We start from the raw sequence: 27,447 nt of genomic DNA, 5'->3' as shown, positions 1-27,447 counted from the left end.
AGCCCCACACAGCAGGTCTTTTATTGCACGGTAGAGGTAACCATTGCGAACACAGGCCGCTGTCCTCAAGGCTACAGCAGATTTGCATTTTATATGTTTTATTTAAATGTTATAAACAAAACCTCCAGTGTCCCAGTCTCTTGTTTCCGGCTAGTGGGGGAGGCTGCAGGGAATATGCTCCTTGGAAAAAAAGCATCAGTGATGTACCAATTAAGCAATAACCATCAGTCACTGCACCGTACCGACCACCAGCAGGGACAGAAACATCCACCTCCAGGGCGGGGCTCCTTTGACTCCAGGGACGAGGCCAGGAGGACTCCAGGGCCACTGACTAGCCTAGATCAGGAAGCTCCATCGGACCAATCAGCGGAGCGTTCAAGACAGCTCCGCTGATTGGTCGGCAGAAGCTGTTGCCCTCTTGTTATTCCTGTTTAGGCGGCGCTAGGACCCGGCGGGGAGCTCCGGCCTCTCCTCACGCTAACCAATCCAAGTAGGAGATTTGGCTGTCAAGGCGGGGCTGCATTGATCGACAGGGAGCAGGGGCCAACGGCGAAGTGGGACGCTATGAGGCGGTTCCCAAGAAAGGGCCGGTGACGAGGGCGGGCGGGGGCGAGAGCGGACTGGGGCGAGCTACGCCGCCATGGGAGGGGTTAACTACGTGAGCCACAGGCGGGCGGCGCTGCCGCCGGACGAGCCTAACGACGGCGAGGAGTCGGAGTCTTGGGAGGAGCTGCCGCCGCCGCCGCACCCGTTGGCCGGCGCCGCCGCCGCGAGCTGGGGCGGACGGGGAGCGCCCAGACTCGCCATGTTGGGGAAAGGGGCCGGCGGCAGCGGGGCCAAGCCCGCCAAGCCCTCCTTCGTGTCCTACGTCTGCCCGGAGGTGAGGGAGAGAGTCGGGCGTGGCGCTGGGCTCGGGGAGCCGAGGGTGGGGCCGGGGTGGAGTACAGGACCGGCTGGGGGGGTGTGGGGCCCGGGCGCTGGATGTGGGGCTGGAGCTAGGGGCGGGATAAGCTGGGCCTCCACTTAGCTAAGCTCGCTAAAAACAGCGGTGTGGCTGTTGGCGCTTCAGCGGCGGAGCCTCGGGCCGGGCCGGTCCCCCCCTCCCCCGAGCTGCGCTCCGGCCCGGGAGGGCGGCTGGGCTTGAGAGTCCGAGCCGCCAGGCCGGGAGGCGCGCTTCGGAGGAGCCGCACCGGTGGTGGGTCCAGGCGCTGCGGAGCTAGTGGTGCTGAGGATTGGGGCGCTCAGCTGCCTGGTGGTGATGGAGCTGTGCCGAAGGGGATGGGGTGCCGGGAGATGTGCCGTGATCTGCATTGGGCCGACGGGCACCCGAGCCGTACCAAAGTTGGCCACTAGACAGACGCAGGGTTTCAGAACCGAGCTGAGCCTTGCCCGAGCTACTGCGCTCCCACATCTGCAAAGCTGCCCTGGCAAAACTGGCAGTCTTGTGAGAACAGCTCAGAGCTGCACTCCGAGCTTCCGAAACCATCCACGTGCAACTTGCACACTCAAGCAGTTGTGAGATACTGTAACGTCAACTTGCCTTTTGTAACTTAAACAAAACAGGCAACTAGCTTGTCCACCAGAGAGATTGGAGAGGATAATGATGCTGTTCCACTTGTTCAAGCCAAACCTGAAAGAGGAATTAAAGTAGATAGATACTTGAACTTGCCCTTGAGACCAACACTACTAGTTATTCCTGTTTTTCAGTTTTGCTCAGCTCCAGTACTAACTGTTTAAGACAAAGTTTGAAATAGAAACTAATACAGTTCTGAAGACCTAAATTATAGCTAATATAAAATAAAAATCAATTGTCATAGTTGTTGGAATACTTACAACTAGTTTTGGGAAATTGTGGTTCAATGTACAAATCTGGTTCTGTAAAGATAAGTTGTACTGCAGAATTAGGGGAAGCATTTTACAGAAATTAATGCTGCTGGATAAGAAAATCTTACTGACAATTGTGTAGCCTTCGTTATCTGACACTTAGGTGTGTTAGTTCAAACATCTTAAACTAAACTAATAAACTTCTAAACTTCAGTATGGTGTAATTGATAAGGTGATTCAAACTAAATGTATGCTCAAGGTGAGAGTATACCATCAATTTGTAAAATGGCAATATGTTTTTGTTGTTTACTATTCCATTTTTATATACATTCTAGTATTTTCTTTTTCTTCTAATTGCTGCTCTATATTGAGCAAACTTTCTTTGATCTGTCCAGAGTGAGGCCTGGCTCTCTCCTGAGCAATTAATTAGTTTAGAAATCGGATGTGTGTGAATGTTTCAAATAGTTTTTTCCTTTCACCTATCTAAACTGAATTTAATATGTTAATATTTGCCCAATTGCTTTAAGTCACTTTAAATTTCATTAATCTAAATAATATTGTCAATAGCAAGTTTTATCTGGAAGAGGAACAAACAGTAACATGACAACTAACAGGTATATGGTCCTAACACAGACCCTTAGGGTATACCACTACTAATCTCCCTACCATACTGAAAATTAACCTCCCTTGCTCTTGGTTTTGTCTCTTAATCAGTTTCTAGATTAGTCTTTTCTCTTTGAAATTTGTATCTTTAGAACAGCATCAGGGACATTGGTGCCTTTGTACAAGTGACAACTCTAATTTATCTGGGAGCCATGAAAATTCCTCTGCAATACGGTTAATTGATTTATCACTTTTTGTGAACGAGGAGGATACAATATATCTATATACATTTACTGAAGTAGTTATATTGCTTAACTTATGTTTGTTCAGATGTCTAATTTTTACATATTGTTAGGAAATGGCGAATGATGCATTTCTTGTTTTATTCTTTTGTACTTGCAATTTGTGTCAAGCTCTAGTTGGATGGAAATTTAGATTTGATTTAAAATTCATAAACAGCATTTTTTTTTTTTAAATTAAATTACCTTAAATATACTGGCTACATTAGGAAAAATTATCAAAGTTTATCAAAACATTATTTTGTTTTAAAACTAACTGATTTATTAAACAAAGAAAGCATTGTCTGTAGTGCAGTGAATTGAACTCATTATTTGTCATCACCATGTCCTTCAAGATTTTAGAGCCAGTAAATCTTACCCTCTCACACTAGTTTTTTTTTTTTTTCATAGTTTGGAAGTATAAACAAGCTTTCCTCCTTTTTTAATTACCAGTCAGTTTCAAAGCTTTAAATAAACTAGTCACTGAACAGAAGTAGTTGAATAAACTAGAAGGAAGAAAATATTCTCTTTGCATCTGTGGAGGAGGCTACGGCTGTCAAATGCTGATTTTAGTATTTGAACAAACCCTGTTTCAAGTGTTTAGCCGGTGACTTCCACCAGTTCTCTAGGTTGACTTTCTTTAAAACTTGGCAGCAAACATGTACTGTTTAAGTAAAAACCAAAAATTAAATTATTTTAATAGATATAATACATATAATAGGCCTTAGCATAGGTTGTCAATTTCAGATTTAACTTTTGATATAAAAACAAATCATCAATTTTTACCCATCCTCCTGAGCAATATTGGGAAGGAAAGGAATCCTAGTTCTCATCCATAGGAGAAAAAGGTCTGTGTCTCACATGGAATATTGATGAAAATTGAAGTATAGCAGGAAGGCTGTATTCCAGATATTTTGACCATTGCTTCTACAACTCTGAGTCCTCTTTGGGACTCTGCGGTAAGGATGATTTTCATACATCTGTCAGGCCTCATCACAGCAAATCCACAATCCTAATCAGTTATGGTGCTCCCTCTTGGGCAGTCTATATTTCTTTGTGTTCAGATGGCTACAGTGTTGTCTCATATAAGATATCTGAAAAGCCATCTGTCATTGTTCTTTCAAGCTAGGATGAGGGCAAGAAACATGGTCTGGAGCACTTACTATGTGTGTTTGCATGGAGATTGTTGCAGGATAGGTCAGGTGGGAGAGAATTAGTTATGGGTTAGAAACAGAGGATTGAGACTTAGACTAGTATGGCTGGAGAGAAGAGTTGAAGAAGTAAGAAGAGCTAGATAACAATGCAGGAAAATAGGAAAGGATAAAAAAGATGGAACCTGCAAGGAAAACCAGGCAGGAAAATATACATCATGAGTAAGACTAAAATTTTGTCAGTTATTTTTAGTAAGTCAGACAGGTCACAGGAAATACACAAAAATTTACAAAAGCCCGTGACCTGTCTGTGACTTTCACTAAAAATAATGGGGGGAATGGGAGTGGGCTGAGGGCATTACTGAAGTCCAAGGGGGAAGGGGAGGCAGGATGAGAGCCCTAGTCCCAGTGTGGAGGAGGAGGGTCCAGCAATCGCTGCCAGCTTGGTCCACCCTTAGTGGCTTGGGGCTGTCTATGGAGTCCACCCTTGCCAATGGCTGGAGGCTGCGGGGCTGCCCACCCTGGCTGAAGGCTCCATTTCTTTTTAGTATCAAATCTCCTTAAGCAATACAAGAAATACTTTGTAAATATCACTTGAGAAGACAAAGTATAGTTGACAATGAAAGGAATGTGATTAAGAAAACTATCAATTCAGCCCTGCATTGCTAGTTATAGATGAAAATCTGAAATTCAAAGCAAATCTTATCTTAATGCAGTTCTCTTTAAATTGATCTTTTTACAGCAAAGACCTAGTTTTCATGGCACTGAAATACTTTGCATTTTCACTGAAGTGGTAGCCTGCTGGCAGCCTTTATTCTTGGAATAGAATGTGTGTGTAGTTTAGCTACAGTGTGTTTGTTAAAGCACTTCCTATATTGCTCTGCAACAGTGTGTCATTGAAATATTATATAATACTCGTCTTGTATACATTTAGTATATCATTAGATTCTGTCCCACTTGAATTTGTCACTATGTATAAATCTCTATAATTGATTTATAATTTAGCACTAGATAGAAAAACTCTTCAAATGAAGCTATGCAGATTTCAGGCTTGCTTGATCCAATTTCATTAAAATCATGTATGCTTTTTGATTGCATCAATTTAAATGTGTTGAGAGAGACAAGGTGGGTGAGGTAATATCTTTTATTGAACCAGCTTCTGTTGGTGACAGAGAGAGAAGCTTTGGAGCATACACATAGCTCTTCTTCAGGTGACCTGATAGCTTGTTGGTTGTTTATCTTTATCTGGGCTATAACAACACTGCATACTTTAATGTGTTTAACATTTTTACTTATGTGAAGTCCTTACACTTATAGGCACAAATCTCGTTTAACAAAACAGTTTAAGATAAAGTGCACATGCAGTAATTTATCCATACCTCTCTTTAGATACTGCTTTTCTCAAAGCAAGATGTAAAAACTCAACTTTAGTTTGTCTAGTTTTTGGTTAGGCCTTGCAAGACGAAGAATCTGAAATGCACGTGCACAACTTGAGTTCATATTTTAAATGATTTTATTCAAATTAGGAGTCTTAACCCTTTCCAGTCTGAAATGAATACATTTACCAGTAATAGTAATCTGCAAAGAACTTGATGTTATATCTCTAGGGATGTTAAATATCGGTTACAAAGGTAACTGTTTAAACAATTAAAATTATATCAGTTAAACAGTTAACCGATATAATTTTGGGTCCCCCTCACACTCCGCTCCCTCCCCATAGCCTCCAAGTAGTACCCCCAACCCAACTTTGAGGGGGACTGAGAGCCCACACCGCTGCGTCTCTCCCCCGCCCTGGCAGATCCAGGACTGTGGCTGTGAGAGCAAGAGCCTGCGCTCCCAGCTCCAATTCCACGGAGGACTCCTATCTCAGAGCCATAGACCAGGTCCTTGGTGTTCCTCAGTGGGGCCTGCCACGCCTGCACCAGGGCCTTGGCCTCTCTGAGCAGTGGCAGTAGTAGCAGCAGCAGTAGTGTGGCCCTGCCATCACCATGGAGATGGAGAGCCACATGGCTAGTTGCTAGTTAACTGATTAAGTTTTCATCTAAGTGATAAGACTAATACTTATCAGTTAACTGTTTAACCGATCAGTGTTTTACATCCCTATCATAGACATTTATTAGCTTTAATAATAGTTAAGGTTGTTTAATTCATAAATTAATATGATATGGACATAAGGCATTGGTCTTCAGTGAGAATTTAATTGGTTTGAGAAATTGGCATTGGTTTGTGATGTGACTGTTTGAATTATGCACACATGCACCCTTCAGGTCCACTGCAGGTTAACTGCATTGTGTAGTTTGAGTTTTGCAAGTAGAGTAGCACAAATTCTTTTTTTAAACTCATAGGAAACTAAATGCAAAACCAGCAATAACGTTGTAAAACTAAGCATTGAAATAGGGTAATAACAAGAATTACCATTCTGTCCTGTTTGTTTAGCAATGTTGCATAGTCTGCTTTTTCATGGTGCGTTCCATATACATTCATAAATAATATAGTACATCTTAAGGCTTCCATTTAACAAGGGAATGTATGAGCATTATGACAGTTAACATTTCCAGAATAACCCTAGCTTTGGAATGTTCTGACTTAAGTATTTTATATTGTACACATCACATTGCTTTAACTATCTTGTGTGTACTATAGCATTAATTTCAGAGGAATGCTCATTCACTCCTAACACAACTCATTTTCATAACTTTTGTGATCTAAAATATCCATTACCATGTACAAATAAGAAATTGTGGAAGGGAAGGGACAGCCATTCTTTATCTAATGTGCAAGTTCAAAGCAGTCATAAGCTTGAAATCTAAATGGGTTCTGAGTGATCTAGTTGTACTCTTGGCTTTCCACCATCTTGTTCAGCCCCTGAAGCGTATGTTAAGTCAGCTATCTTTCTCCACTTCTCTTGGAGTAAGAAGCTCCTACAACTTGAGAAAATATAAAATCTGTCTTCAGATGTTCTGAGGTTTTGCTTTTTCCCACTCCTCACTCTGTCCAGACTCAATTTCCCTGTCTTGGATGACTTCACTTGAGCCTCTCTTTGCTCTTAGGATTTTTTTGTATTTTTGAGATGCTAATGTTATGTAGGAGTTGCTCAATCGGTTGTCTCTTACTGTTTCCATCTTACCTTCCTTCCTTCACATGTAGTTCTTCTTTCTGAATATATGAAGGATCTGGAATTGTGCCTGATGGCTTGTAAGTTGTTTATCTCTACCTGTGCACGTGCACACCCTCTCCAGACTGTCTGTGACCATGTTTCAGAGAGGAAAATTGCATTTTTTTCTCCTGTGCTTATGACCTCATCATTGTCCATCTCCTTTTGTTTTTTCAAGTTTTTGCTAAAAAGTTCTCTAAATGAAATTCAGGTTGCCCTAAACTAAAGAATAGTCTATTGGCGATAGTGAAGAAAATCATAAAAGAAACATGTCTTGACTACTTAAATACAAACCTTTCTGTCAGGTCAGTACACAGTTACATATCCCCAGTGTGTTCAGTGTAGCCAAAAACACTTTCTCTGTATGGTTTGAATTTTAAAGTTAATATCCGGTCTCCAATATAACCTGAATACCCCCTCCTCTGAACAAAACACATGCTACTAGGCCTTTCATTTTCTTTTAACCTCAAAAAAAATCTTATTTTTTTTCCTGATATTTGTCTGAACATAACTCTCTCCCTTCTGTAAGACCCAATTTTTGATGGATCCTTTCCAATAAACATTTACAAGAAAATCACTGCTATACCTCAGGATCTTCCTGAATAGTTGTTGATCTTCTTTGTCTTAACAACCATAACATTTTTGAGATAGGTTTTGGAAAGTTTCTTGACAATTCGTGGAGGTAGCACCCCAACAGTAAGATGTAATCAAATATGTAATGGAAATCAGAGGAAAATACAGTTAACTGGACAAGTTTCACAGCCTACCTTCAGTGTTTGACACCAAAATCAAAATTATCAAGCGTTCTTTGGAAAAGACTAAATAATACTCTTAATTAGCTTATGGGTTGTACCCTCAAAGTCTGCATTATACCATCCTCATTCTACTGCAGTTCTCCCACTGATGGGAGATGTGCACAAAGATCTAAAAGGTAGCATGGTCCTTAAATACAAGTTTAAGCTATGTCTACATTACAGATCTTACAGCTGTACCGCAGCAGTAAGATCTCCCGTGTAGCTGCTGTATGCCGACAGAAGAGAGCTCTCCCACCGGCATAATTAAACTACCCCCAATGAGTAGCAGTAGCTGTGTTGCAGGAGAGCATCTTCTGCTGACATAGCGCTGTCCACATGGGCACTTTTGTTGGTAAAACTTACGTTAGTCAGGGGGATGTTTTTTTTCATACCTCTAACTGACAAAAGTTTTACCTACAAAAGTGCTAGTGTAGTCAAAGCCTAAGTTAAACTTAGCAAAGGTATTGGTTTGGGGAATTCTGTGTTTTCAGGACCACTGTTCTATCTAGTTGGTCTCTGACTTGTGCATGCAATTATTCAGTTTACTCACACAGTTGTACTGGCTGACTGCAGACTAGGTACACAGTTGGCTACCTTGTTTGAGACTGTCCCTTAAAGTAATTCATTGGGTGTAATAGTTAATACTGCCATTGATGTGAATAGGGTCAGTTCACTCCTCTCAGCTGTTTCAAACGAAAATTAACTTCCCAAATGCAAACTGATGTAACCTTCAACTATAAGCACTTAAAACTTCCTTAATTCTTAAATTAATTTGTAGTCTATGCTTAAAAATAAGGTCGACCTTGCTACATTGCTCAGAGCAAAGAAAAAATTTTGTGCCCTGAATGCTATAGTTAGCTCAACCCAACCTCTGGAATAGATGCAACTAAGTCAATTGAAGAATTTTTCCATCAACCTAGCTACCATCTCTTGGAGAGGTTGATTTTACTACATTGACAGGTGTTTTCCATCAATGTAGGAAGAGTCTACACTACAGCAACACAGCTGCAGTGCTATAGCTGTGCCACTATAGTGTAGACATGATCTGCACACAGGAGCCAGAAAAATAAGCGAATTGGCTGGGTGTTTGACTTCTCTGATTTAGGGACGATTTAGGTAATCTAGTTCATGCTTTTCTATAGCTCCTGTCACCACAGTGTCTCTGTATTTCCTGGGTAAATTAGATCTGCATAGCAATGCCCCTAGTGGATGTCATAGAGTCTTGTCCTCAGCCGTATAGGCTCTGCTTGGGTAAGTGTTTTGTTAATATTAGATGATAAAGCTATAGTGGGAAAGCCTCATTGGAGCGGGATTTGTACAGTGTCCTAAAGGTGGTGAAATTCTAGATCAGCCTAATCTGTTTTAGAAACTCATTCCACAGCTGGAGATCTTCAACCAGCTCTCATGTACTTTCTTTTGTAAGCTTCATTGTGCTTTTCTGAGAGAGCTGTTTTGACAGTTCATGGTAGTTGCTGTAGCTGGTTCCTGACACCACTGATGTAGTTGAAGATGAGGGAAAAGCCATAGGCTAAGAACTATTGGATGGAATGGCACACATGCGTGAAATACTCATGGTGGTATGACCCTTTGACGAGGCAGACAGATGCATGCTGTGTAAGCTAGAGCCTTTGCAATGCTTCTGTATGGATTGCTCTGGCCAGGTCCCTATCCAGGAGGAAATTATGCTTCCTAGCAAGTTGGAGATATAAAAAGTCCCTTTTTCCTACTGATGCTACCTGGCATCAGTAGGCCTTGAGGCCTAAGTATGTTTGTTAAGGCCTCAAGGTTGCACACCCCTCTCAAAGGTGTCTTCCTCTGCTAAAATTGAAGTCAGCATCTTGATTGGTTCTTCAGAATGTTTCCCTCTTCCTACAAACATCTCTTTAGTCGTGACTGGGTTTAGTGTTTAGCACTTTCATTCAGATAATGATTCGTGGAAGGCATTGTGACATCCTTGTGGTGATGATGTTTATACCTGTGGAAGACAGTACAGCTAAATATATTTGGCATATTGTTGACCATTCACTACATCTCCAAACAGTGATATTGTAGATATTGATGGGACTGTGCAGGTGAGGTCTTTTGGAGACGAGGAGTATTTGCCCAGCACTATGTTCATGGTCCTTTTGGAAAGGAGTAATATCAGTCATGGTAATGCTGTGACATCTATCTTATTTATGTTCTGTAAGCAGGTCTGTAGTAGTTTGTGCTGTATGTCAAAAACTGTCAGAAACCTGACTAAAAGCATTTAGAATATAGATAGATGTCATGTATAGCTTAGCTGCCACTATTTGCTGACTTTGGCTAAGTTAAGTGTTGCTGGAAAGCTAAGTTTACCTAGACTTTGTAAAAAGAACTCAGAGTTGGCTTCTAAATACTTAGGCAATAAAGACAATCTCTAATTTGCAATTTGAAGAGCTAGTTAAATTTCAGAAACTGTACATTCCTTAGAAGTAGAGCTCACAGAAATTGGTCCTCATGGACAGCACTTGATTGGATACATTTTATTTACTGAACTCTAGCTGTCAACTGATTAGGTGATTAAAACATCTACACATTACCTTATCTTTATACTAATCTTCCTACACTTTATCTTCAAAACATTATCATTTTTTGTGAAAATAAAAATGCTTCTCTGCATTGTACTACTTCAGGTGAAGAAACTGCACTCAAACATAGGATACAAGACTAACCCACAACAAATGTTAAATGAAGACAAACCCTTAATTTATTTTGCATTTGTGACATGTCCACATGCACTAAAAGATTTTGTAAGTAATCTGGCATTTTGATACATGTTATTGAACCTACTTTGGAAGTGAGTTTACTGGGATGTGGGATGAGAGTACTTGCCACAGAGTAGGTGTGTATACTTCTCCTGTCCTGTCCTGAACAACTGTTGCGTATCTGCCAAGTCCTTCCACTTCTGTCACACACTGTTTTGCCCATTACTTGGGTTATTGTTCTGTTTACCTGCATGTCATCTACTGCTCCGGGATCATCCTGAATAGGTGTCACTTTTCTATTTAAAAGTTATGTTCAGCCATGTGCTGTCCTTTTTGTGATTCCAGCTCATTGGGCTTCACATACGTGTTATGACTGCTCAATCAACAGCAGTATGCCTTGTGCTTAGCATTGTCTTATATAGAGGTCCTGAACTTTGTTGCCTTCTGGAGAGAGGAGTGTGCACAGGCTCATCTGAATTCTAGCCACTGCAGTCAAAAAAAATCCCAGAGTGCATGGCAGTGATGGAGCAATGAACCATGGGATGTCCAACCAGAATACTTAGCACTTATTTTGAAACATTGCTGTACTACGTGACTGCATTGATACCAGGGAAAACTATCTTAATAGTTTTAACAGTGCAGTGTATGTGCACTGCTCATGTCACAGTTATTGCAAATAACAGATTTACAAACCTTGCAACAAATTTCTAGTGCAGATATGCCCTTATGCTATTCCCAATTTAGCTGATGCTCCTGGAGATTGAGGCTTCAGTGGCTGTCACACACAGAACTATATCAATGCTGGAATGAAGGGGAAGGTGTCTGCATTTGATATGATCCTGCAGCACAGGCTGATCTTTGGTTGCTTGGTATGGAATGCCTGAGAATTTTTTGCACGTATAACAGCTGTAGTAGCCATTCTGCATTCAAGGAATTTTGGGTTCCTTTAGTTCAGAGATTGCAAGCAATCTTTCTGTATTGAGAACTATCCAGAACTTGAGATGAAACTGCAAATCCATAAAGCCCCACCAGAAAATTCCATTGTTTCTCCATCAGCTTCTATGAACTGAGACTGAAGGAAGATATGTTTATCAGCTAGAAGTTAAGTTAAAAAGGGGTAAGCTGACTTGGAGGTTGCCATTTGCCTAGGAACAGGTGAAGCATGTCCTTTTTTCCCCCTACAGTAAGGGGGCAAGGAGAAAAGGGTACTTGAACTTCTCCCAAATAAATATGAAGGAAGCAGTGGATTCATACATTGGGTACTAGATTAAAAAATTCAAATATTCAGCGCTACAAATCTATTTTCAGAAGAACATAACCTGCGCTCTGAAAAATGTGCCTTTAATTTTCTCCCAACTTTTTCAGTAAAAAAGTCTAATGTAGAGGTAAGGCTAGAGAGTAGAAGGATTGGTGGTTTGGGTAGAAGGCTAAAGAAAAGGAGACAGATCAGTCACTACTTGGGATGCAGTTATCTTAATGTAAAATTCCTGCATGCTACCAGTGAAGACCTTTGTGACTCCTTGATTTAACATCTGCTTAAAGGTGACTTTCAAAGATGTTACTTAAAAATGAGCTTGTTCCCTCTTTCTACTTGATGTAGAAAGAAGCTCTGATTTGTTTGAAAGTGTCTTTTCTGCTTGTTTTTCTGACGAAGAAATGTAAAGCCTGATCCTTCCTTGTTTTTCCTGTATGTCTGAGATATGTATTTTGAACTCATGCCTTAATTGAGGAAGTGAGAGGATTAAATATTTAGCAAACAACTAATTTCTCAAATTTATATATGTTAACTGAAATTAAGATATCAATCAATCAATCAGACTGTTAAACAACTTGTTAATAGTAGTTGTCACACTCAAGTGTGTTACCATTTCATTAATTTACCAGGCTTCTCAAGCAGCTGCAACTTGAATTTCTAAGGCCTTGTCTAAGACCTGTGTGAGGCCAACTTATTAATTACTGCGGTGGCTTCTCTCCTCCCTGTTCCTCCCCAGGAGCCAGGAAGCCGTGTCAATTTCATGGCCAAGCCCTGAAATTGACAAGGCTGCCCTGGCTCTGCAGGAGCCAGCTGCCCAGACTTCTCACCCAGGCTCCCTTGGGAGCCATGAAATTGACAAGAATGACAGCCAATGTCCATGTAAGGCAGGGGTGGGGAACATCCGGCCCGCGGCGGGCTGTATAAGGCCCGCAAAATCATTTGGTGTGGCCCTGGCGGCGGTGGGGAATTCGGCGGAGGCGCGGTTTCACGGCGTCGTCGTCGTGATTCCATGGGGGGGGCAGTGCTCGCCGCCGAAACCCTGCCGCCGTTTGCCCCTTTTCGGCGGCGGAGGGACTTCGGTGGCGGCCACCCCCCCCCGGCCGCTGAATTGCGCCCCCCCCCCCCTTCCCGCCGCTAGGGCCACCATCAGGCCCTTGACAGAAAAAAGGTTCCCCACCCCTGATGTAAGGAATGCAGTGTCTACACTGACACTGTGTCGCCCCAACTATGCTGACATAAGCCCTTCACCTCTTATTGAGGTGGCTTTATTATATCTGAATAGCAGGACAGTTAGATCGGTGGGAGGAACATTTCAGTGTGTACACCTCTGTAGTGTATGCCAGACCTAATGCAGAAAAATGTTCTCTTGGGGGAAACCTTTCAGGCTGCCTCATAAAGGATCAAAAAGAGCTTTTTTTTTCCTTTGTGCAGGTCACCCTTAACTAAAATCTTGTAAACAGAAGCAAGCAAACAGGACTGCAACTATACATTTAAGAGATTCTAGCTGGCCCTTTAAAAGACAGTCTCTTGTAAGAGTTTCAATGCATGTTAACTCCTTGATGTAAACTTTCAGAAATCCATTGCTCTTTCCATTGATTTCAGCGAATAATTTTTTTGGTCCTAATTTTGCCAACTGCCTGCTAGTGATCAGCAAGTAATCTCCACAGAATAAATTGACATTCATAGCCATATAATTTTGAAACATCAAGAAATTTGTTTTAAATGGTCTTAACTGTTATATACGTTTGTCTGCTGAAGCCAAGTTTAATTGGAAACATTGAAGTCTTTTCTAAAAATAAGCTCATGTTTCTCCATCAGAAGGGGAAGCTGGCTGGTGTGTGCACGTGAACTAAACACACAGGAGTTGAGGATCTGGCCATGTGTACATGTGCAGCTGTGTCTGTGTTCTGAAAAATGGGAACTATAATTCTTCACCAGTGATAGCAATAATGCTAGAGAGCATAGTTTGGGCAAGCCCCAACCATTGGTGGAGCTGCAACAGTGGAAAATTAGCTCTGTTTTCCTTGAATCCAGTGCATGTGTGTGTGTGTGTGTGTGTGTGTGTAGGTTTGATGCAGTATTGTTTGGTTCAGTGAAGTACTGCACTTGCTTCTTGTAGAGGCCTGCTTTAAAAAAAAAAAAAAAAAAAAATCACACTTCTGTCTGGAATTTTTTTTACCTAAGATTATTAAAAACTGAAAAATTAGAAGGAAAATATCTCTTTAGTTTTATTTTGAGCGTGTGACAGCACTCAGGGAGCTTACTAGGCTCTTATTCTGACCTTTCACAAAACAGGAGAGTAACACATTTTTTAATTAGGAAACTCACAAATATTGCAAAAATTACTGTAAGACTACAAATATTGCATGAGGTGTTGGGGCCTCTGCCTCTAGCTCTGTTCTGAAACTTACTTCAAGTTGATGGTGTCCATTTAAGTATCCCTATCTCTTCTGTCTTGTAAACTGAAAAGATTATACCTTTTTTTTCCGTCCTGCTGAACAGAACAGTGCCTTGCAGATCCCTGAGATAATCTAGTGTATAATACATTAGTACCATTTAATATATGATTGTCTTAAGATTTGAAGCTCTTTACAAAGGAACAATGACTCTTTTTCTGTTTTAGGAAATACACATAAAAGACCCTGTAGAAAAGGAAGTAAATCTTCGCTTGTTACCAGGTAACTGCTGTGCTATGTTGTATTTTGAATTTAGGATGTAAAATTATGTCTTCTCATGAAGATATAGCTGTATTTAAAAAAAAATTGTTTGCTGCAGTAAATACTCAAGTGACATCAGTGTCTTGAGTAGGAAAATTGAGGGTTTGAGGTAAGTAACCACACAGACTGAATATTCTGTTTTTCATCTGCATGGTTTGTTCTAAAATGCAAAGTTGTTGTTTCCATTAAACTTTGAGTACTGTGTTTACATGGGGGGAAAATTGTGCCCATATTCTACTTTCCTTTGTTTTATAAAGAAGATTTGGAAGGAATTTAGGAAAATCTATATACATTGGAAATTTAGGTCATGTCTTAGCTGAAGGACTGACTGGAGAACTAGTGCGATGACATTAGGAAAAGAGTGCAAGTTGAGCTATTGAAAAGGTTGTTACAGTTCAAAATTACTCACACTTTTTTGTTTTTAATACCTATTTAACTTCAGTAACTATCCTTTCAGATAAAAAGCTTTTGGTACAGATAATCCCCCTCTCCTTTAATTAAGATGTTAGGATTCACAATAAATATCCCTGAGACCTTACCAATGTTCTCCAACAAAAACGGGGTGAATGTAGTACTGTAGTAATAAAATAAAAAGTCAAGTCTTTGCATTCTTCATGAAGAAACAAGAAAGGGTACAAGCCCTTTAGTCCACTTTTAAATCTCTGCTGTGTCCTATAAAAAGACCACAAAAATTAGTGGACTTAGCATTAAACTTGGAGCTCACAATTTTTGCAGGTGGGGTATGGAACTTCATTTTGGCCATTATAGATCCATAATGACACTTAACATGGGTTTAAGCCCTTGGAATGGCCCCTGTACCTGCAGTCCCATTATGCTGCTGAGTTTGAGGTTTTTATATTTTTTTGTATTTTAATATCTAAAGTGTCCCATTATGCTGCAAGCTAAGTCTCTGTTTATTTCTATCAGGTGAATTGCTGCTCTGTGAAGCAAGCACAGTATTAAAGTGCATACAAGAAGATGGGTCAAATCGTGGAGCCTACGGGAAACTCATTTGCACAAACTTCAAGATTGCTTTTCTTGGTGATGAATCTGCTTCGGATGATGATGTAGGAAGACAAACTTCATCTGGCTAAGTCTTGTGAATGTGACTTCTTGGTCACTTAGCAAGAAATATACACTGCCTCTATGTAGCCTTTTTTCGCCTCCCCCTTTAGTAGAAGGAACATTAGAAGGAAATGAAAAGGAAGCCTTGTAGCTTTGCAGCAAGCCTTGAGCACCACAGACACACATAACCCAATTTATACCCTTTCTGCACTTAATGAGTAATAGCAATCTCCCTCTTTATCATGACAGATACATTTAATTTCATGGGTCCGTATCTTCTCTGAGAAGTCACAACTTGCTCTTCAAAAACACCAATTGTAATGTCCCAAAGAGTCAGAACAGAGAGAGATGATAAAACGAATGCTGTCCCATTTCTAGGTGAAATCTGAGTCTCTAGTTCTCAAGATGTGCTTTAGAACTACTAGCACACTTGGAAATTGTGCTTGAGAATAATGCATTTATATTCTAATATAATACTCTTGTGTTTTAGGGAAAAGATGAAGACCATGGCTATGTTGCTAGTGGAAATGGGTTTGACTAAAAGTGTTCTTTTAAATAGATCAGTGCTAGCCCCTGTGGGCATTCTTTAATGCATTTAAACCTGGTTTATATCCATTCCTTGTGAGTTGGTAAGGAATCTATATAGGTCAAGTTTAAATCTATTTGAGTGTCCACGTGGGCTTTCACTGGTTTAATTAAATCTTAAAAAACACCTCTTTAGTTTGAAAACAAAACACATCTTTATTTAGACCCATGCTATTTCTAGTCCAGTCTTAATTATTTATCTGGCCCCATTACTATAGTGTTTGAATGCCACACAATCTTTTATCCTCATAAACCTTGTGAGGTACAGCGCTATTAGCCCCAATTTATACATGCAAAACTGAGTCATGGAGAGGCTTGGTCTGCGCTACAAAGTTAGCTTGACGTAAGTTGCCTTGCGTCTACCTCTTTTTGCATGTGTCTGCATGCAAATTTGTGTTCTGCAGGTGTAAACGCCCTGTTCTAACAACACAGTAAAACCACTTCCTCGAATGGCATGGAGCCATGGTCAATGCAGCGTGAGGGTAAACACTGTATGACCTATGTCAATCCTGACAGTCTTTCAGTAGCTGTTCCACAATGCACAATTGTGAACTCACTGCCAGGGGTCATACAGACTGAAAGCACCACCCTCTCCCCTGCACTCCGGCATGTATTTTTTTGAAATGCCTTTTCATGATTGTGTTCCTTTCTTGTGGGCAATTGCCCAACTATCCATGCTGAACTCACACCTTAGATGCACTACTGTCTGGAGTAGACAAAAGGTGTTGGATCTCCTGGGCCTGTGGGTAGAAGAGTCTGTGCAAGCACAGCTACAGACCAGCTGTAGAAACGTAGTCTTCTACAAGCAGATTGCTGCTGATCCTTGTTGTATCCCTTTGCCTGCATCCCCCATGCAATGCTGCATGAAAGAGAAGGAACTGTGGCAGGATGCCACAAGGCAAAGGAGCGCAGCAGATCTGTGCTTGGCTGTATTCCTGCCTCTTTTACAATGAGCTATATGTGTTCTTAAAGGTGTTTAGTGGACCTTCACTGATATCAATATGGACTGGTCAGCGAAGTGCCCCCAGTGATCCACCAGCGCTTGCACAACCATAGAAAAATAGCCTTTTCTGTTCATGTACTCTGGCATTGAAGGGTTATTAAAATGCGATCGCCATTCGTTTCTCCACAGTCAAGGCAGCTCTTATTCTGGTGTCTGGAGGGCTGGGGCAAGCTTGGCACACAGATCCAGGAATGTGACCTTTTGGATTAGAAAATTCTACAGCCACTGCTCCTCATTCCAGAGCTACATTATGATGTAATCTCAGTCAGTCAATGATTGTCTCGTGCCCGGAAGTGGCGCTCCACCATCTGTACTGGCTGCATGAACACCACCAATAACCTTGAATTGTTTTTTTGTTATGTGGCTCAGCAAATTCCTTCTCCAAGAACTCATCATGTCTTGTGGGTCTGCAAACACAGGAGAATTGTGCATCCTTTATTTGTAATGTTCATGAGAGTAGAGCAGACCTCTGCAGGCTCCATGCTTCTGTCAGCGATGGCGGAGAATGAAAACTGGCAATTTTAAATATAAAGTGTGAAAATTATGGGATATGGATGGTATTATGGGATAGAGAAAGTTGTATGCTGGGGACTTGACCTCCCCTCCCCCAACTGCCAGCACAAGTCATTTCTATCTCAAACCACATTGTGAAATGTTCCCAAAAGGCATTGTGCCAGTCGGCGGCACATGGCACACTGTGATACCTACCCATAGTGCGCTGCACTTTACATCAGCTCAAGCGCTCCTGGTAAGTATGTGCTGCATTGACACAAGCAGCCGGATATGCATGCGCATGAGCAATATAGAAAATTCGGCACTCTGTATGCCAATGTAACTTGCATTGTCAACGTCTGTAGTGTAGACATGGCCTTATGTGACTTGCCCACGGTCACATGGGAAGTCTGGCCAAGCAAAGAATTGAACCAAGGTCTCCAAGTCCCAGGCTAGTGCCCCAGCCACTGGACCATCCTTCTCAACATATAGAGGTGGTGGAAGTCAGATATTGTCTGAACAGATCTTGCACAACACTGGAAAATCCTTAATTCAGACTAACTAATTTTGGCTGTTTACACACTTCTTCCTAATCTCTCCTCCTCCTCTCCCTCCCCCCCCCCCGAGATCCTCAAAATAATCCAGGGGATTGACTTGGGCTGTGAGCTCTTCAGAATAGGGATGGTCTTATGTTTGTACAATGAGATACCAGTCTTTGATTGAGCCTTTGTGTGCTCCAACATTACAAATAACCACCTAGTCTGCTTTGAAAATCTCACCAGTTACCTTTTGTCACCTGTAATCTGGCAGGAATGTTGAGTCTCTAGAATATGAATGACACATGGTTCATTGTCAGTTTTAAACTAGACATTAACAAATTCATAAGAAAAAAATCAAATTTTAAATTGAAGATAGTACAGTTAAAAATATTTACTTGGAAGGCTTAAACTTGTAACAGTCAGTGCCAAAAAATCGACTTTATTACTGCTAAGCTTAATATATAGAAACGGTAGAGTGCATCTGCCAAAGTGACTTAAAATTATCACTGACTTTAAGGAGGTTTCATAGTGCAGATGTTGTTCAGTGACACTGGAACAAAGTGGCTTCCTTTTTTCAAAAATCTGAGGTTAATCTTGGAATTGAAGCACTGAGTTGGTGTCTGAGAATAGGACCTAAAGTGGTTTTAGATCTATTACTCAGCCAAAACCCTCCAAAGCCCTGTGCAATTAATTTTATTAAATAAACTCATTGAAGCAAGATTCTAATTCCATGTGTGTAATGCATGTGTTCCTTGAAGTAGTCTAGTATAAATAGACTGGATGCCTGGCAAATACATCAGACTAGGACTAGGCCTATTCTATGAAAGTAAAGTTCTAGTCTAAAAAATTATTGTGCAAAGCTGGCATGATTTAATTTCATGTTTGTATAATTGATTTCTGTAATAAATATGGTCAATTGACAAGCAAAGCTCTTTTTAACTACAAACTCTGCAAATTCTTGTGAGATTTGAAAAACACGTTGGGTTTTCATACTCATGTCACCATTAATAAGTTCTGCTGTCCAGATTTTGCCTGCTTTAAAGATATTACATAGGTGTAACTGAAAGCTACAAAACAATCTGAGCAATAACTAGTTCAATCTTCCACTCTTGCTTTGAAAGGCCAATAAGTAAAAAGTAGATTAAAATCTTGTCACTGCAGTAAATATATATCTATTGAATACATAGGGTATGGCGCTATATTGGGAAAGTGACGTTGTTTAGTTTGACTGTAATGGGCTTCATGACAAGAATTTTGTGTAACATAAAATGTATTTGTCTTACAGGAGCCAGAATTTAAAAACAAGATCATAGGAGAAAATGACATAACTCTGCATTGTGTAGACCACATTTATGGAGGTAGGTTAGCTTTTTTTTACCTCTTCTGTCTTACATTCCACATAACTCTAAAGATGTGGGCCCAGATTTTTAAAGGTATTTAACTATTGACCGACAATGGGATTTAGATTCCTAAGTGTTTACATTGCTTTTGAAAATGAGATTTAGGCTCCTAAATTAGTTAGGCATTTCAGCAGTGCTTTAATGCCTTTAAAAATCTGGACTATGCACTTTTAAACCAGTGCTCTTGGTCTACAAATTTATCGAGGATAACTAACATCATTGTAATGTAACTCTTTTATCACTTGGAATGAATAATGAACATGGAGGATTTCTTTTTTACAGTCATCTTTCCTATCATTTCAAGTAAAGGTTGGATTGAACAGACTGAACACAAAATGCAGCATAAGTTGAGGTGTCATTTGATACAGGTCTTGCATAGCTTTGAATATTCCTTGGTTCAGGATAATCCTGATGGTTTACATACTCCTCTAACCTTGTGGGATGAAATTGGAAAATCTACATTTTGTCTCTATCTGGTTAGGCCAGTTTAGAAGTAGTGGGAAAAGTCATGATTCTTAGCAAAGTGCTCCCACTAACTTATTGGGTTAAAACCGGACCACATCAGTCCCCACACCTAAAAAGCCATTGCAATATATTTGATGCACTGAGGTATAGAAGTGCTTCACTTTATTGGTTCTGGGTAATATCACATCAGAGCAGTTTAATTATTGAGGTGCTGAATGATTACTTTCTGCTTCTGTGGTGGACTTTTAGAGAAGTACCATTTCAAAATAAACTATTCACTTCAACATTATCTGAACAGTAGAAAAGGGGATGGGGAGGGAGGAAAAATAAAAAAAATTTGCACCAAATACTGGATTCAGCTTACTTAAATTAGAAGTCTCAAAGACAAGTCTCTTATGTAGTATTAAATAAAAAATGAAAACTAGTCTAGGAACTTGTAAACATTAGTGGAAAGAGTAGGTCTGAAGAAGAGTAGGGGAGGGGGACCTATGATCATGTTGTGTGAGTGAGGATAGGAGGGGAGAGGAAAGGAATAGCTTTGGGAAAGAGAAAAGCAGAACCTGGTGACAAGATACTGTTTCTGGTCACTGATGCAACTGTATAGTTGGCATTGCTTAAGTGTGTCCATGTGAGTGAGTGAGTGATCTGGATGTCACAAAGGGCTTTGTGATCATTCTGCTAAACTTCAGTTATTTTAAACATTTTAATACTCAGAACCTCAACTTTGTGTTTAGTGTGGTATCAAAGATCTGCTCTTTACTGGACAAATCAGTTACACTAGTCCTCTGATATGGGTTGTATCAGTACTTGTGTTTGGTTTTGCAGTATTGCACAGCTGATGATGATTGATGTTGTTCAGTGTGGCAAATTAATATAAAACTAACAATAGGCTGGTGGCTGTGTAGGCACCACAGGTTAGTTCAGATAAGCATCCTATTGTAATTTAAAATACTATCTGAATCGGTGGAGGTTTCCACCAGGCCCTAATAATTCGTTTCCATAAAACCACCCCTCTTCTGGATGATTTTGAAGGAAAGCCTATATGTTGTCTGCTACTATATAATTTTATTTGAAGTGACCAGTTAAGTCTTACTTGCTCCCATAACAACTTGGTGGACTTCTTTCCTTGTTCTCTCTGCCCCAGCCTAATGCCCAAGCTCAAAGTGCAGTTAGCTGCTTGTCGGAAGTAGCTAAGGGAGCAGTGAACCATGAGAGAAGCCTCTGCCCTGTTCAGCAATGGTATCATGTAGTCAGAAATAAGAACAGCCAAAAACTCAATTCCGTCTATTTGAGTGAAGGACAGGAGATCTAGGACAGAGCACAAAATCTTGGGACTATTTCACCCGTAAAGATACAGTTGAGAAGTTTGAGAGTACAGACAAATGTCTGTCTGCGCTGCAAGTCAGTGTTAGCTTATTTAGTAAAACTCTTATGTTGACTCAGTTTAGTTGTGTCCCCAACAAGAGATGCCAACGTTTTTAATGTTGATATATTCTTACGTGAGTTGTTTTACTTCTGTAGTTTATGATGAGAAAAAAAAATCTCTATTTGGACAACTGAAGAAATACCCAGAGAAATTAATCATCTGCTGTAAAGACCTTAGAGTATTTCACTTCTGTCTGAGGTACACAAAGGAAGAGGAGGTAAAAAGAGTAAGTATAACATTATATATTTGATTATAACTCTTCCTCCACCCTCCCTCTAAAATCTGGAGTGGGGTTTTAGTGGGATATTTTAATTTATAGGGAAGTGATGTAGGATTTCTGTAGAATTGAGAGGCTGGTTTGAGAACGGTTCATTCAAACCCTCATGACAAAGCTTGCTTCTGAACCATTCACTATTAGGCTGAACAAACATGGGAGAGTCACTCTTTTGGTCTGATTAAACTTATTTCTTTAACCATCTTTGTGTGCATATAACAATTTAAAATGTCAGGTGCACTGGCTTTTACTATGGAAATGTTACAGTAGCTTGGGAGTACCGTATGAATTGCTTTAGAGCTTATTATGTAAACTGGCTTTGTATTTACTTGTGGTACTGTCTTGCTAACCTTCTTTCTCCCTGTTGCACTGCCAACTTCCATAATAAACAATTAATTCTCTGATAACTTGGCATGCAAATTATTTCTTCTGACACTCTGAAGGATGCATTTGGCTTTCTTTGAAAGTAGTAGGAGGAAGAATTAGAACTTAAATTTTAGGATACCGATTAATAATTAGCTTTCGAGTTGTTTTATAGTTTGGGGTATCTAGTTTGCCTCCAGACTTAAGTGTACTTTTAAAAGCTTTAGCATATATTTGGTGTACATCCTTTTATATTAATTTAGGTAGCTGTAGTATTTTCAATGGTAGATGATTTTCCTTTGTGGCTACAGTGAAACTGTAGCAGCTGGGAATAGAACTCCATTTTCCTGGTTCAGAGACTCATACTGGTTCATAAGACTAGGTCTGCCTTATACACATCAAAGTACATTCTCTTTGTAAAAATTTCAGTTCTGACCTTTATCATAAAAAAATCTTCAACTGATAAGGCTCTCACCAAAAGGTGTGTATTAAGAATGTCCAAGGCTGACATCACACAAACAAGGGAAATAATTAAGCAGCGTAGTTGTCTTAATGCACACATGCGACTCCTGTTGATACTAAGGAAGTTGCACATGAACTTCGTATCGTTTCACCTCCTTGCTGATACCTTGGTGTCAAAGGGTGCACTGTGACTAAAATGAAGGCCGAGTCCTAGTCTAGGGTGAAGTTCACTTGACGATCTTTCTAAACACTTAAGAAATTCCTTCAAAAAATGTTGACCTAAAGTGCTCAAGAAAAATTGAAATGGAATAATGCATTCTGATTTTTTTGGATTGCCCTTTAAATATAATGCTAGACATACTAGTTGCACAGAAGCTTAAGCAAAGCCATCTTTTTAAATTTTAAATCTGGTCTTTAATATCTTGCTTCATTTGAATCTTGTTGACAACGTCAGTTTAAAATCTCTTCCTCTCTCTGGCTTTGCCTTTGAGGTTCAGCTGCTCTTTACATCAAATAGCTTTTATTACAATCCGATACATGTGTGGATTAATTTGTTCGTCCTTTCTTAGATCGTCAGTGGCATAGTTCATCATAGCCAGACTCCTAAACTACTTAAACGCTTGTTTCTGTTCTCTTATGCAACAGCTGCACCAACCAATACAGGTAAACCTATTCTGTATTTTTTTAGCTTGTTGTAACTACCACATACAGTCATTCCTGCTTCCAACCCCATATCTGTGTGAAATTTTTAGTGTCCGAATGTGTGCTAGGCCCATGACAATATCCTCAGGTTTGGCAGAGTTATAAGCATCTACATGCTAAGTCAAGTTTTTTAGAAGTTACTGCTAAAATCTCCAAACATGTCAGCTGAATGCTTCTAGTCCCTAATGGGCTTTTGGTATAGGTTTTGGTTTTTTTAATGTAATATAAAACTTTAAATAAAATTGTTAGCCAAGAAAAGGTGGTCTTCATATGCTTCCTTAATGAGCCTAAAGGAATCAGTTCATAGTCTTAAGCTAACTCCAGTGGTTGCACAAAGCCTGCAACTTGAAGGTTAAGAAATGAGGGGGTGAGGGAATAAGGATGGGGGATCTTTGGTACTCTGTTAGGGACACTAATGATCTTCGAGGTGAATGTGGATACAGACAAGAACAGTTAGTCAATTAAGAGGATTGGTTAAATTGAGAGGAATTGCTTCTGATTGCCACCCAAATTACTTTATGGTGTAACTATCTGACTAGGGAAGGATAGTCCTGTAAAATTAAATCAAAACCTATCCTGCACCATCTGAACACTTTATTAGGGAGATCAGAACACATTTAAAGTGGGTAGGATTAAATGGATATTCTATTAACAAATTAGAACGCTAAACATTATTGGGTTGCATGTGCCCGGACAGTTTTTTTCCCTGATATCAACAAAATACTGCTATTTTTCCCTTTCATACTTTTGCTTTCTATTCTGGCTAATATGCTATCAGAAGGGTGAACATAACTTCTTCCTCTCTCACTTTTTGGACTGAGTGACACTGTTCTAGCATCTTTCCAAAGAGATTTTGCATATAAAAACATCCACCCTTACTCCAGGATTGCTTTTTTTCTCAAGCATCTAGGAAAGATGCACTGATCAGCCTAGCATGGATGGTAATTTAAATTATATTAATCCAGTAGGTTTATCAATGAAACAAATTATGCAAAATAATTTGTGTAAAGTTCCTACTTAGCCATATCTGGTTAAGTCACAGAGTGGCTTGTAATATTTTGAATAAGCAAAATGGTTATAGTGTAGATTGGCAATTTAAGAAATTAGGTTGTTTTAATAGAAACAAAGTTGATATAATAGTGCTATTCAAATGAGGGTCCTGCTGATTCTTCATTCTTTGTGTACCTGAAACACCTATTTGTTTTATCAAGAGGCATGTTGGTGCGCCATGATGTTGGCTCAGGAGTTTAGTATGAAAGTTTAATTTTTTTATATTCAGGTAGGGCCTAGAGGTCCCAGCCAGTGTTGAGATCAGTGTTCTTGGCACTGAACACAGTAGTGGTGGGCACTGCCCATAAGACTTTATGGTCAAAATAGATAAGACCATGTAGTAGAAGCAGATGCACCATACAAGCGGAGTAAATAGTGATGGTTGGCAAGTTCTGCAGAGTATGCGGTGGGTCTTGGCTGTAGGCTACCAACTAGCCTTTAGGCATATGGAAGTACTGTAAAAATCTTCTTAGTGTGCATCATCACTTTAGGAACACTTGTCTTGATTTAAGCAACATCTGACTGAAGACCAAGTATTAAAGATCAGACAGAAGCATAGAACGTTCTGTACAAAGGCACGTTAAAACTTGGTGTGCTCAAAACATTTATATATAAGGGGTTCTGTACATGCACTTGGTTTAAAGTGGTTGTTTTACAATGAAAAATGCTTTTTATGATAGAGTAATTAGGCCTCTCTATAACACTAATATCTAATTGGATTTCTGTTGACAGACACGCAAAACCAAACTGTGATGTTTGATGCTATTAAGGATTGGCGTGAGGAGCTGGAACGAACCAAAGGGAACATGAAATATAAAGTAGTGAGTGCCAACAAAGCCTACAAAGTTTCTGAAAAGTAAGCTCAAATTCTAAAATGTGTGTACAGCAAATTCAATATTAAAGTCATTGTTCATATTTCAAAAGTTAGTGATGAACACCAGTGCAAAATCTCCATTTTCTAGATGTGAAATCTGTTTTCAAGGCCTCAAGCACTGTAAGAAACACTTAGGCCTTGTGTATGCTTAAAAATTTTGCTGGCATAGCTATGTTGCTCAGGGGTGTGATTTCCCCCCCCCCCCTCTCCTCCCCCGGGCTCCTCCCTCCTCCTCCAACATATTTGGGGAACTGATTTAAGATGCTATACTAGCAAAAAACCCCAAAACAAACCCCACCCCTCTTTTGCTGATACAAACTGTATCTCCACTGGAAAGAGTTGCGTATTACCTCTAACAGTATATCTACATTAGCAAGCCCTTTCAAATTTAGACAAGACTTATTTTCAAGTGGAAATCCTTCAGTTTTTAGCAGCAATCAGCAATGTTAAGATTTTCATTAAGCTTTTGATTGCAGATATGTTCCATGTCATAGAACAATGGAATGTGAGTTCTCAGGATATTACTAAAGCTATTCTATCTTGATAGCATATTGCAAGTACTGAACCTTAAGTAACAAATGTCTTTAAAAGTTGGACGTTTTTTGTGAGCCTTGCAGAACATAGTTGCTGATTAATGCAGGAAATTGGGAATTACTAATTATTCAGATTTTCTGATCCTTTGGCTAGGACTTCCAGCATCAAACAAGGGGCATTACATCTGCTGTGGAATTCTTTGCTATTGGAAATATTTTCTCTTCTTTAGATTGCCGTTGTATTTTGTTGTTCCCATGTCTCTCTCTGAAGAGGATATCTTGCAGTACCAAGGAAGAGGCATTCCTGTGAGTAAACCTGCAATGTTGAAGCATGAACAAATGTAGATGAAAAGGGAAATTTTTAACTAGTATTTCAGATAAATAACGCGTAACATTTACATAAGTGTTCTAAGTACATTAGTCTTAGTAGTTCATATTTATTGTACAGTTAAAGTCCTTTCTGTAATAGCAAACTCATCTGTAAAAGGGGATGCAGCAGCAGAAAGTAGAGCTTATACATAAAGCTCCATTCTTCCCCAAAGAACACTATAGAGCAACAGTTTTTACTTTACCTTTCCTTACATATCTGAATAAGGATGTGAACAGATGTGTAAGTACTAATGTCCCCACACATGCTCATTGCATTCTCTCACTAGTCTTTCTTCCCTGAGACTTTGAGACTTTCTAGAGCAGGGTGGCCAACCAGTGCGAGATGAAGAGCCGCAGCTACCTTGCCCTCAGGCGGCTTGTCACTTTCACACCCCTCCTCTCTCTACCCTCATCCCACAGTTGGCACTGATATGTAAATTGCAGCGGCAGCTTGCTAATTACACTCCCCCTCTTCTCCTGAGAGCCACCTTTGTCTGAGCAAAGAGCCGCATGCTGCTTGTGCCACCCCTGCTCTAGAGGTACTTGCTTCTTGACATCTGCAGGACCCTGCTTGGTGCTGGTTGCTGTGCTTATGGCAGTACTTCAGCACTGAGTGTTAAGGCACTGAATGTGATGGTCACATCATAAGAACACACGAAGTAGGGTGGTAATGAGGAAGCAAAAGAACTTTTATATAGAGAGCACTGATCATCTTATGTGCTGAGCACCCACGGCTCCCTTGAGTTCACCTATGAAAAGCGAGTCCTTTCACATCTTTAGTTTTTAAATTAGATGCAGTCTGGAAGAAAATGTTGGCTGCTTTCTATTACCCTCATTAAAAATAGTTCAGTGCTCTGATCCACAAGTATGGTACAGGACAGAGCACAGCATTTTGCATTGTTATACAGGAACTAAAATACTGTTACCATGATGCTTTCACTAAAAGAAGCCAAGAAGTTTTTGATGCCCCTAAGTTAATTTCCAGTTACAAACACCAATTGAAAAATTAAATTAAAAATCACTTGTGTGACCAAATTAGTTCTGGTCAAGATGGTGATGACAGGGTAGTGTGGGAGACTTGTGACTTTCTTGATGCAGGCAATCAGTCACCTTCCTCTTAAAGTACAGCTCTTAAGTCCATTGTAAAATGGTACCATTGAGCTTAATTACTTCCAGTTCAAACTTGAGTTTACAGATAAAGCTGTGGTCCAAACTTGCTGCCCTGCAAATTCTCTCTTGGATGTGGAAGTCAAGCTGAGGCTTTTCTTCTCCCATACTAGCAGATTTTCCAGACCAAATTATGACTTGATTACACTTGTGCAATTATTGGCATCTAATAGTGT

At 40.1% G+C, this 27,447-nt stretch overlaps 1 protein-coding gene across 2 annotated transcripts in view; it reads left to right on the top strand.

Annotated features, from left to right (window-relative positions):
- Nucleotides 1-617: 617 nt before the first annotated feature.
- Nucleotides 618-27,447, top strand: part of MTMR12 (myotubularin related protein 12) — a 52,533-nt gene continuing 25,703 nt past the window's right edge. For both annotated transcript variants that reach the window (XM_067545478.1, XM_067545477.1), the window contains exons 1-8: nucleotides 618-880; nucleotides 14,409-14,463; nucleotides 15,430-15,569; nucleotides 19,472-19,544; nucleotides 21,573-21,703; nucleotides 23,146-23,239; nucleotides 25,061-25,184; nucleotides 25,966-26,041. In XM_067545478.1, coding sequence (XP_067401579.1) covers nucleotides 641-880; nucleotides 14,409-14,463; nucleotides 15,430-15,569; nucleotides 19,472-19,544; nucleotides 21,573-21,703; nucleotides 23,146-23,239; nucleotides 25,061-25,184; nucleotides 25,966-26,041 — 933 coding nt within the window. In that variant the 5' untranslated portion in view covers nucleotides 618-640. The remainder of the gene's footprint in view (nucleotides 881-14,408; nucleotides 14,464-15,429; nucleotides 15,570-19,471; nucleotides 19,545-21,572; nucleotides 21,704-23,145; nucleotides 23,240-25,060; nucleotides 25,185-25,965; nucleotides 26,042-27,447) is intronic.

This window comes from Emydura macquarii, unplaced genomic scaffold (assembly GCF_026122565.2).
Source record: "Emydura macquarii macquarii isolate MOO-44397 ecotype Brisbane River unplaced genomic scaffold, CSIRO-AGI_Emac_v2 contig_1045, whole genome shotgun sequence".
Classification (NCBI taxonomy): Eukaryota; Metazoa; Chordata; order Testudines; family Chelidae; genus Emydura; species Emydura macquarii.
This window is presented reverse-complemented; position numbering and strand designations above follow the sequence as displayed.